The sequence below is a fragment of the Crocodylus porosus genome, unplaced genomic scaffold (genome assembly GCF_001723895.1).
Source record: "Crocodylus porosus isolate Cpor-Errol unplaced genomic scaffold, CroPor_comp1, whole genome shotgun sequence".
NCBI classification, from domain to species: Eukaryota; Metazoa; Chordata; order Crocodylia; family Crocodylidae; genus Crocodylus; species Crocodylus porosus.
The window spans coordinates 361,506-373,032 of record NW_017728900.1 but is presented as its reverse complement, the minus strand read 5'-3'; the positions used below and the strand labels follow the sequence as shown (position 1 = coordinate 373,032).

General features: G+C 55.4%; 1 protein-coding gene across 1 annotated transcript in view; it reads right to left on the bottom strand.

Moving 5' to 3' along the window:
- The window catches only part of TBC1D10C (TBC1 domain family member 10C), a 9,989-nt gene extending 3,413 nt beyond the window's left edge, over window positions 1–6,576 (bottom strand). Inside the window, exons 1-6 of the mRNA XM_019556647.1 lie at window positions 6,265–6,576; window positions 5,399–5,610; window positions 1,686–1,785; window positions 1,290–1,397; window positions 822–928; window positions 62–176 (exon numbers count right to left, since the gene is read on the bottom strand). Of these exons, the coding sequence (XP_019412192.1) occupies window positions 62–176; window positions 822–928; window positions 1,290–1,397; window positions 1,686–1,785; window positions 5,399–5,595 (627 nt within the window). The 5' untranslated portion in view covers window positions 5,596–5,610; window positions 6,265–6,576. The remainder of the gene's footprint in view (window positions 1–61; window positions 177–821; window positions 929–1,289; window positions 1,398–1,685; window positions 1,786–5,398; window positions 5,611–6,264) is intronic.
- Window positions 6,577–11,527: the final 4,951 nt, after the last annotated feature.

Below are 11,527 nucleotides of genomic sequence, written 5' to 3'. Positions count from 1 at the left end.
CAGTGCCCTGTGGGCAGGATGGTGGTGAGCATCTCACAGGGGCAGGGTGCATAGGACTCACCTCAGCAGGCATGTGCATGAGGAGCATAGCAGCGATGGGGCCCTGGGCCTGGCAGTAGCCCTCCTGGGGCCGGTACACAGTGTAGGCTTTCAGCAGCTGCAGGAGCCCACGCTGCCTGCAGGGATGTGGCAGCATCAGAGCTGAGCTGGGGCACACAGCACCCCACATTTGGCCTCCCCTCTTCCCCCACCACCTGTTCCCAAGGCCTGTGGCCCATCCACCTAGGGACAGGGGTGGGGAGGGAAATCAATGGGGAAGGCAGAAGCTGGCAAACCCCAGTGCCTTCTCTTGTCCCAGTCCCACAAGCCCATCCCAACTGGACCCCCTTACACCTGCCCAGCTCAGGTCCTCAGGCCCTGGACCCTGGGAGGAGGGGTTATGTGGTGGTGGGTGGATGGATGGATGTGAATATGATAATTTCTACCACATTTTAGCTGGCTAAGCTGGGGACTTATGTACCCATGTGGTGCCAGGGCTCTCAGGACACAGCCCCAGGGACTCCAGCCACACTGTCCACACCCTGCTCTTTCATGGGAGCTGTGGGGCCCTGATTCGATGGGGAGACAGCGCCACCCAGGGCTTAGCATGGGAACCACAGAACCACAAAACTGCCCAGCTGGGAGGGAATAGGGGCAGGGGCAGGATCCAGCATCTCTTGAAGCAGCTGAGGCAGATCAGCCTCAGCTGTATGCACTCCCTCCCCACCCTCCTCCCACCCAAGACCTGCCCTGCAAGGGCTCAACTGAGCCCTCTTTCATACCCGTGGCCCTCAGGGGAGAGGAACATTTCATGGAAGGGGAACTGGCGATGGATGTCCTTCTCAATGGTTTCCAGCCACTGTTGGGTGCCGGGGGCTTCCTCCAGTTCCTATGGCAACAGGGGAACAAAATTACCATAAGGACCAGAATGGGAGGGGGCAGTACCTTGGGTTAAGGAGGACTGGCTCTGTCCTTTGAGGGGAGCTGGGGTCAGGCCAGACTTGGCCCAAGAGAGTGGAGAGCAGAGAGCAGCCAGGCTGGAGGTCAGACAGGGCCCTGTAACCCAGCAATACAAGCCCATGCTGCACGGGCTCAAGGAGTGCTCCCACAGCAGCAATAGCGGAGCTGTTATCCTCCCCTTGTGTACCTTGTCGCCAGCAGAGGGAAGCCTCACACACAGTCCAGCGCAGTGGTGCAGAAAGCAGCCCACATGTGGACAGAACAGGCGCTGGCATCAGGGATCTGGTTACCTGGTACTTTCCTTGGTTGCGGTCCATGATGGCCTGGGCCCCACAGAGCAGGGGCCAGCAGCGAGCACGCAGGGATGAGGGGATGCCCTTCCGGCACAGCACCTTCACCTAGGTGTCAGAAATCCTATCAGCCCCTGGCTGGGCCCAGAACAGCGCCCTCAGGGGCCAGGAGACACCAAGAGCCCACCCAAGGGAGAGGCCTGGACCTAAGACTGCAGAGGCAGAGCCAAGGGTGCCCCACTGCCAAGCTGCACTGCCCCAGTAAAGGGGTGAGGGGCTCACAGTGGACAGTCAGCAGAGCTGTGGTACCCCAGTGTGTTGGAGTGCCGCAGTGGTGGCTGGGACACCCTGATGTGGCTGCCACATTCTGGCAGGTCCCCCTGCAGCCCCTCTCACCTTTTTGTACCTCCTGGCCATGGTCTTGTCCCAGTGGGCTGTCATCTCCAGCCATTTGCTCTCCCGGCGCCGGAGCAGCTCCAGTGGGGGCAGCCCTTGGCTGGACAGGGAGAGGAGGGAGTATCACGCCCAGGCCTAGCAAGGGCTGCCCCCCGCCTTCTGCTCCCTTCCCCAGCACATCCCCTGCTATTCTCCTTCTTCCCCTCCCTCCTCTTCCTCTGCCTAGCTGGTAACAGGCCTGGCCCGGGTGCCCCATGGCTCTGCCAACCCCCACCTCCCTCCAGGGTGCTGCACTGGGGGAAGGGAGAGCGGGGCAGTCACCTCTGCACCCATCATCCTGGCCCCAGGCTGCTACTCCCTCCTGCCTCAGCTCTCCATCCTGCCACCGCAACTTGGGGAATGTATGACATGGGCACTGGGAAAAGGAGGACTTCCTAGTGAAGGGTGCACCACACCTTTAACTCTGACCACTGCTCTGCCTGACCCCAGCTCCTGTCACCCTGCTGACTCTGCTCTCATCTGAGCCCCAGCTGCACCCCCACACTCTGCACTCACCAGGAGCACCCAATACCCTTAGCTTTGCCCAGAGACCACAGGGCATTGACGCAGACCCTCCATAAACCTTCAAAGGCTGGATGCATGCACAGGGCAAGCCCAGAGCTCACTAGTTATGGTTTTACTCTTTCTTCCACAGGCCCCAGGATGGCCCATAACAACCAGGTAAACAATGAGTCATGACTGACTGTGAAACTGCTGAGCAAGAAGTGAGTGAGGGCTGTGCAGGCAGGAAGAAGTGCAGAGTAAATGGTACCCTAAGCCCTGAGTAACAGCAGTGTCAACATCAGAAAGTGCCTAAGTACTCAGGACCTAAACTTCAAGTAACTACTGAGTAACAGTGCAGCAAACACCGAGTAACTGCTCAGGCCGGATCCTCCTCACAGCACCAGTGCCTTGAGAGCACTGCCTGGCCATGCACAAAACCCTCAAAAGAAAGGTGCTGTAGGGCAGGAGGAGTAGGGCTGGAGTAGAGGAGCATCTGCTGCTTCTGCAAGTGGGGCTGCTCATGCAATGAGAGCCCCTCAGGACTTGCTTTAGGCCTACTGTAGCACCCATGTGCTGGATGAGGACTCCTTCAGAATAACACTGAGCAACAGCCAAGTAAATCCTGAATAGTGACTGAGTACTGACCATATACCAGCCAAATGAACTCCACATAATGACTGAATAAACGCCAAGTACTAAGGAATAATAGCATAAAAGTGAACACCAAATAATGACTGAGCAATACTGAGTAGTGTGTAAGTAAGGAGTGACAGCACAGTGAAAGTAAACTGAATAACACCAGATAAACCCTAATAGACAAGGAGTAGTGCCTTAGCAAACATATGGTGTAACATGCCTAAAAGGTGGGCAAGGTCTGACCTGTGACCCAGCAAATACTGGGAGCTCATCATCATCATCACTGCCTGTGACCTTCTGGATGCCAAGTAGGAGGCTGGCCCATTGTGTGCCACCTCTGTCACAGCATTGAGCAGAAACACAAACTGGGACTACTCTGAGGCCCTTGTGTCCGTGTCATCCTGTTGCAAACTGCCTCCCTCCCTCTGGGTCTAGGAGTGAGGAGCAAGCAAGTAACCATTGAGAAATGGACAACTATTGAGTTATGAGGGGGAAAATATTGAACATCCCTTAAGTAATGTATAGCAGATCAATGAGCACTGAGCAACAAGCTGGAACAGAGTCAACCTGAAGTAGGGAGGACTCACACCAAGTGAGGGCCATGCAAGCGCTGACCAGGAGCACCCTCTGAGTAAGGGATAATAAGCACTGAGGGCAGGGAGTACTCCTTGAGTAAGCAATGACCACGCGTTGATCGGGAGTGCTCTTTGAGTAATGAGCGAGTGAGAACTGAACAGGGAGTACTCAAGTAAAGGATGAAAAAACGTTGAATAAGGAGTGCTCAGTGCTCCTCAAGTAAAGAACGGGAAAGGGCTGAGCAAGGAGCACCCCTTTGTACGGGATGTACAAGCACTGAGCAAGGAGTAGTCCTTAAGTAAGGGAGAAATAACTGACTGCTGAGCAGGAAATACTTGTGTCAAGGATGCATATGTGTTGAACAGGGAGTGATGATCACTGAGTCGTGAGTAGCACATGAAGGAGTATCTAATATGGCTGAGTAGCTGCTGGATAACCAGCAAGCCACAAGTCACCGTGAGCAAGGACAAAGAGGTGGGTCGGGATTTCCACCTGCAGAGTGCCCCTCTCAGACAGCGAAGGGATTGTCTAGGCAGCATTGGGCCTGCAGGGCTGGGCATGTTTTGGGGGCAAGGATCAGCTGTAGGGACTGCTTTGGACCCTGTGTATGGGCAACTGGGGAGGAAGGTAATGGGGCTCTGCTCTCTGCACCCCCAGCAACGCTGTCTCCTACCCAGGGCTCCATTCCCGCCCCAGCAGCCGCTAGTGCAGGGCAGGGAGAGGCGGGAGATGACGCACTGACATCTCTAACCACACACTCAGGTTGCCATGGGGACCAGTGACAGGATGTGGTGAGGCCACTCACAGCTAAAACAGGAAGTGTTAGCTAACGGGTGTGTGCAGCCCTCAGCACACAGAGCCTCCTCCTGGGACAGACCTGGTGCTCCTGGCCCTGTTAGCTCATCCCCTGAGACCCACTTGCCTACCAGAAACCCCCGCAAGGGACCCAAACCAGAGAAGACCCCAAGCTGGCCAAGCCAAAGAAGGAATTATGGGCAGTGAGATGACATCATCTGTGGGGCTGGGACAGGGCAGAGTTACAGATCCTGTTTCCCTAGGGCCTGGAGAGCTCTGATTCAGATTGGATGTCTCTATCTTGAGCTCAGCCGTGCAATCTGGCGGGATGCAGAAGGTGGAAGTTTGGAGAGATCCTACCTAAACATTGCCAACCCAAACAGAGGACACTGAGGCCCTTGCATCCTTGACTGACCTCTTAGCAAGAAAATATAATCCCCACACCACCCCCACACACACCTTAACTTGTTTGCAGCATCCTATGTGTTCGTGTAGCAGACAGAGCTTGGAATTTCACCCCTGGTTTATCACCACTAAAGGGCACAGCACTAACCAGCTGCATCCCTGGTTAGATGCGGTTACAACAGGCTCACTTGTTGTTAGCATCAGGCCGAAGCAGTTTCCTGGTAGATGCTCTGATAAACCTCATCTCAGACAACAAGGAGAATTTCACCCCGACTTCCCCAGGGAGCTCAGCTTCTCCAGATGTGAGCTGAGCCAGTGTTGCTCAGAGCCAGGGGGTGAAGCTGTCTGCCTAGGGGTTTAAGCTGGGTCCAGGAAGGCTAAGAGAAAGGGGTTCAGGTACAGCTGATTTGTGGCTATAGATGGTCTGTGCTGAACCGCCAGCACTGAGGTGGGCACAGTGCCCTTTAGTAGGTGTTTGTGCAATGGGGCTGAGCAGGAGGACACTGGAACTCAGGCTCCGAGCAAGGGATTGCCTTGGTTGGGTTGTGAACCTGGACACCAGGTCCAACAGGCACAACAGTGCCAGGGAGCAAGAGACCATGTACAGAATAGGACCCAGGTGCCCAACAGAGAAGTCCAGGGCATGCCATCCCACACCTGCAGTGGTCTACACTTCTCTCAGTGCACAGCAGGCTCCCTCCCCATTGCCCCAGCACTCCCATTGGGAAGGCTACCCCTGCCCCCCACCCCCAACTCACGCATTCTGGGCACTGCTACCCCCGATGAAGCCATAGCGATCAGTCTGGCGGTATGGGGGAACCCCATTGAGCTCAGAGTCAGAGCCTAGTGAGCTGGAGTCCTCATGGTGCTCCAGGGCCAAGCTGAAGGCATCCGACAGGTCCTCCAGGGTGCTGTGGCTGGAGGAGTCAGCAGATGACATGGTACTGGTCGCCATGCCCACGAGAGTGCCCTGTAGGAGGGAGAGAGGGCCACAGTGAGCGTGAAGCAGGGCAGGGCAGGCCAGGACCAAGCACCCACAAGAGACCCTCACATAGTCTCTCACCACAGCCTACCCCACTCTCTCCCCAAAGGAACTATCCACACCCCACCTCCTAAGCCTCCCCCTCACCTGCATAGGCCATGCCCACCTATGCCCCTGCACCTCACCCCTCCAGACCTGTCTGTCCACAGCTCACACCCTCTTCCCTTTCTAGGTCTGTCCATTACAGGTCCTCCTTCCCCTATCACCGTAGTCTTTCTGTTTAGGGTGTTGCAGCCTCTTACCCACAGCATCAACCCTGGACCCCATTCCCCATGGGGTCTTCTTGCACAGCATCCCATGGCTTGTGCCTTCTCTGGGTCTGCCCATTTCCCCCAACACACCAGCACAGGACCCCATCTTTCCCCATCTATGTGTGTTCAGTATGTATGGGACATGCTGGGGCTGTCTTGCTGGCCATGCAGCATGTGTCCCACCCCTCACCCATGCAGGCTCCCCCAACATCTATTGGCAAGCCCTCATTGCTAGGTCTCCCTACATTCAGTGCTTGGGGAGTTTCTCAGAACATCCCCTCGCGTCTGTCCACATACCCTGTGCTCCAGTCTTCCCCAGGATCCCGCTCACCTTCCTTGGCCTCTAACTTGTGCCCTGCGCTGGGCTTGGGGGCTTTCCCGATGCAGGATGCTGTGTCTGTGTATCTGTCCCTTGCTGGCACCTCACCCCCAGAGCACGTCCTGCAAGCTGATTTCCTTCCCACAAGTCATTTCCTCCTGCACCTGATACCGCTGAGGCGGCAGGCAGTGTGTGTGTGGGGCGCAGGGGCCCATGGGAAAGAGCATGCAGGGAGGGGGCAGGTCCCCTAGAGAGGCGGTGCATGGTGTGGACAGCCGTCCTAGGGGAGGACACATGGCACAGGATGGTGGCAGGCACCCTAGGGAGTGCATGAGGAGGGCAAGGTGTGATGGGCTGGCTGGCAGTGACCTGGCCCAGAGGTTTTGAAAGGGCAAAAGATGATCGGAGGACTTGGGATTCCTTTTCTGCACCAATCAGTCCCCAGAGACTCACTGTCCCACAGGTGCAGGAAGCTTTCGACTGTTTAGTAGGGAGCATATGGTCTTCAGTACTAGACCTCCACAGAGGCTACTACTAGATACCTCTGTGGGAAGAGGACAAAGAGAAGACTGCTTTTATTTGCCCCTTGGGATTCTATCAATTTGAACGAATGACCCAAGGGATATCCGGGGCTCCTGCCACCTTCTAGTGACTAAGGCAGAAGGTGGTTGGGGATATGCATGTGACCCAAGTACTGGTTTATTTAGATGACATTATTGTTTTTGGAAAGACCCCGGAGGAACACGAAGAACGGCTACTCTAGGTACTCGATCGGCTGGAACCTGCTGGACTTAAGTTGGCCATTGATGTATATTCTGCCAGGCCTCTGTGAAGTACATAGGACATATTGTATCACAGGAAGGGGTCAGCACTGATCTGGAGAAAATGCTGTGACCACCTGGCCTTCACCCAAGAACTTTAGGGAACTGAAAAGATTCCTGGGATTTGCGGGTTTCTATCAGTGATTCGTTAAAGACTATGCTACAATAACCAGACCTTTAAATGTCCTAACTCGGCCTTCCCTACATGACATCAAACAGCAAGAACAGTTGCCAAAGTACTGTGGGAAAACTACTTCTCCGTGTTTGGGCTGCCCGCCAGACTCCACTCCGATCAAGGGTGAGATTTTGAGAGCCGGTTGTTGCGTGAAGTACTGACAGTGGCTGGCATACAGAAATCAAGGACTACATCCTACCACCCCCAAGGGGATCCCCAACCCGAGCACTTCAGTCACACCCTCTTGAATATGCTGGGTACCCTCCGGCAGGAACAGAAGGCCACATGGAGCCAGCATATCGCATACCTGGTGCATGCCTACAACTCCACTAGAAATGACGCAACAGGGGTCAGTCCGTATTTACTCATGTTTGGGAGGGAGCCCTGGTTACCCATAGATTTGTGCTTTGCGGTAGACCAAGTCTACCAACGACATTTGACTCATGGTCAATATGCACAACAACTTCGGGACCGTCTCCGTTGTACATACTGACTGGCAGCTGAAACTGCTGGAAGAAACCAGTAACACCATAAGTGGCTTTATGATGCTCGCGTGCGTGAGCAAGGGTTACAAGAAGGAGACCAGGTGCTGCTGCAAAACCTGGGGCTAACTGGGAGACACAAAATCACTGATCGGTGGTGGGCTGAACCCCACAGAGCGGTGCGACAACTGGGAGACCTCCCAGTATGTGAAATCTCCCCTGAGTCTGGACCGGGTCTAAGTTGCGTGGTCCACTGGAACCTCCTGCTTCCTATTGGTGAATTGGTGGGGCCCCCTCTGCCCAAGAGAGACCTGCGAGAAGAGAGGCCTAGGTCTCCCCGTAGGAGGCCTCGTGCCACCAGCCAGCAGTTGTACCTGCAGCTCCCCTGGAGGACTCGGACTCTGACTGATGGTACCCTGCTGACTTACACCCAAGCTTAGGACCTGCCACTCCTCAGGGCGAAGGGGAGACGGGGACTGCTGCTCGTGGGGCCCTGTCTGGCGAGACTGAAGGAGAAAACATCCCTATGCCTTTACCTGCCAGTGGGGCAGACTCCTCCAGTGAGAGGGAACCTGAGCTGACAGGGCTTCATGGAGTCCTGCCCCACACCGCACCCCACAACCAAGACGGGAACTTCGGCCAGTCCATCGCTTCACCTACGATGCCCCGGGGGTGCTGGGGGAGGTCCCCATCGCTGCCCCTTGGGTCCAGTAGTCCCCCAGGCTGAGGCCTGCGCTTCACCCCAGATGGTGGAGGGTTCCGCAGGGGAGGATGAAAGGGCTGGCTGGCAGACTTGGGATTCCCTTTCCACACCAATCTGGTAATGATTTGGCCCAGGGAGTTTGACAGGGCAAAAGACAATTGGAGGACTTGGGATTCCCTTTCCGCACCAATCAGGCCCCAGAGACTCACCCCCCGTGTCCCCTGATTGGCCCCGTGGGTCACCTGGAGGGGGCTAAAAGGGGCAGCGTGGGCTGACTCAGGGGAGAAACCAGTGAGGAACAACAAGGAAGAAGCTTCACAGAGCTGAGCCAGGAGCAGTGCCCCAGAAGAGCCTGAAGGAGCAGGACCCACAGGCAGCAGTGGGACCCTCAGCAGCATGGCGTGCAGCCAGCAGGAGAGGCTCCCCACTGGGCTCCAGGATCCCCTGGGAGAGGCGGCGGCCAGCAGGAGAGGCTCCCCAGCTCCAGCAAGGATCTGAGCAGCGACCTGAGAGGTTCCCAGCTCTGCTTCCAGCTCCTCCAATCACAGGTCACGTGGCTCAAGTGAGGCCGGGGCTCTGGGAAGGTCAGGACCCCTAGCAGGTTACAGCAGTGCCACCAGTGTTGGCAGTATTCTTGCCTGCTACATGAGTAGATCTGGGTTCAAGTCCCAGCTGGGGTGAGTGAGCTAACAAGAAGTAAACCTTCTTGCAGTAGAAAGGGGCCATTGTGTTTTCCCATCTTTCTCCCTCTCCAGGTACCAAGGCCCTGTATTTCTTTGACATTTTGCATTTTGTGCCTCTTTTATATTCCACGCAATAGTATTGTTTGTTCTGCTGTTTGTGTTTTATGTTTTGTTAACTCTGTTTTTTGTCAATGATTGTTAGTGTCTAACCTTTGTTGAATCCTGCCCCCTTGGGGCATTGCAGTGTCCACTATACCCTCTGATTTATGTCTGTTATGTTCCCAGTATTAAAAGGTATATGGTTAAGTCCCCATTGGTGGTCTGGCTCTGCTCTATAGGGGGAGAAGAGTCCCTATACCTCCCACAGTGCTTGTGCACCTGCTCTGATCCCTTCAGTTGGAGAGGAGGTACCTCTTGGTGTACCGCCTGGGTTACAAAGGTCTCAGGAGTAAGCAGCCAGGGGGGCTGGGACTCAAGGCAGGAGGCACTCACTCTTTCCTTCCACCTGCTGACTGAGGCGGTACTGGAGTGACTGGGAGCTCCTCCCACAGCTCTCACCCCCTACATGGCACTGTGCCATGGGTGCAAGGCAGACAGTGTCACAGGGGGCTGTATGGTGGTGATGGCCTTAAGACCATGAGCCAGGCATTGACATGGGGTGCTGGGGGTGGTGCTGAGCCCCCATGGCAGTGTGGGATGCTAGCAGTGGTAGGAAGTGCCTGCAGTGATTGCCAGGCAGTGGTGTGGGGGTGGGAGCCTCCTGCTGGGCACTGGCACTGTCTGGCCCCTAGTGGCACTGGGTGGCAGCCGTAGGCATGGGTAGATCTAGGATTTTGAAAAGTAGGGTACAGGTGGTGTGGCACATTGTCACATACAACATAACACTCTTTTTCTCCAACTAAAGTGAAACTAGGAGCTTTACAAATATGCTAGGGGGCTAGCACGACAGTATTCAATTTGAGATCCAAGCAAAAGCAAACACGGTATAACTGCTGGAATGTGTACTGATTTCCTAGATGATAGGAAACTTTAAGCTTTAAAAAAGCACACCAAATTTGACAAAACACAGTCACAGTCAGAAAGTATCTCATCAGTCACAAAGCCATCACAGTTCAATCAACTCAAGTCTAGCATTCTTCTGCTTCTTGACAGTGCCTCCAGTACTTCACCGTCAGCCACCTGAGATAGTACGACCACACAGGGGCTAACGTTTTTTGGCTAGAGTGGAAGAGTCTGCTAGGCTATGACCCAGAAGAGAGAGGTGACCAGGCCTCTTATGGATTAAGATCCAGTGTAGTCCCTGTACTGGTCTGTTGCCAGGGCCGAGATCACTTTTGAATGGCAGTGTGCAATGGTGGGTGCAGACCTGTGCAATGCACTGAGGACAGGACACCTTATGAGAGTCCACTATAGCCTCCCAGTGGGATGATCTTGGCTACACACCTACTTTATGGAAATGGCAGACACCTCCCCAGCTTGCTCCTTTGGCCTGTTGGCTAAGGGCAAGCAAGACTCGGGGACATCTGAACCCCAAGACCTCTGGGCTTGGGCCTGTACATAGGATGCCAGCCAATGGATTTGGGGGTATCTGAAGCCTCAAGCTGAAGAGTCTGGGATGGAGGATACAGTGGCAGCGCCACATGGATTCGAAATATTGAGTTTGGCACAGTTGATAGGCTTCGGAACCGATTTGGCAAATTCAACCTGAAACATGAAATTAAAAAAAATTAAGAAGACAGAGAGCGGCAGCAACATTGCAGAGCAGTGCTGTAGCAATGAAGTTTGGTGCCCTGGGCAAAGCCCACAGCAGCAGCTTGCCTTTGCCCCACACACAGATCCAGAGGGCACACGCCTCCCCCCCACGCTTGCCCAGGAGTGCACGCAGCGGCGGGAGCTGTCCTCCCTCCATCCCTCCCAAAACAAGCCACTTGCAGCTCTGTCCCACTCCCTGCCCCAGCTGGCAGCACCTGTCAGCGCCCCTTCACTTTGCTGCCCAGGGCAGTTGCCCCACTTGCCGCCCGCCCCCTTTGCAGAGGAAAGGGCTGTCTGAACAATGGAAGGCCTAGCCTGCTGAAAAAGAGAGGGAGGCATTCACACCCGCGGAGTGAAGAGAGATTAGCAAGAAAAAGGGAGACGCCAATGAGCCATGAAGTCAATTGAGGTCCTCTGCGCCCCGCCCTGATCTCTGCACCCAGCCGGCTCCCAGGACCCGCCAGACCACCGCCGGAGGATGGGCTGGGGCCATCCGGGTGTCCCGTCCTCCCTTGATACGAAACGGGACGACTTTACGTCCTCTGTAGAAAACGGGACATGGAGTTTCGTATCAAGAGTGGACAGAAATGCCCTCTACGGCGGCCACCTGTGCGCGCGCGTCGCGGAGGGGCCGGACCGCTGTCACCCCTGCGCCACGG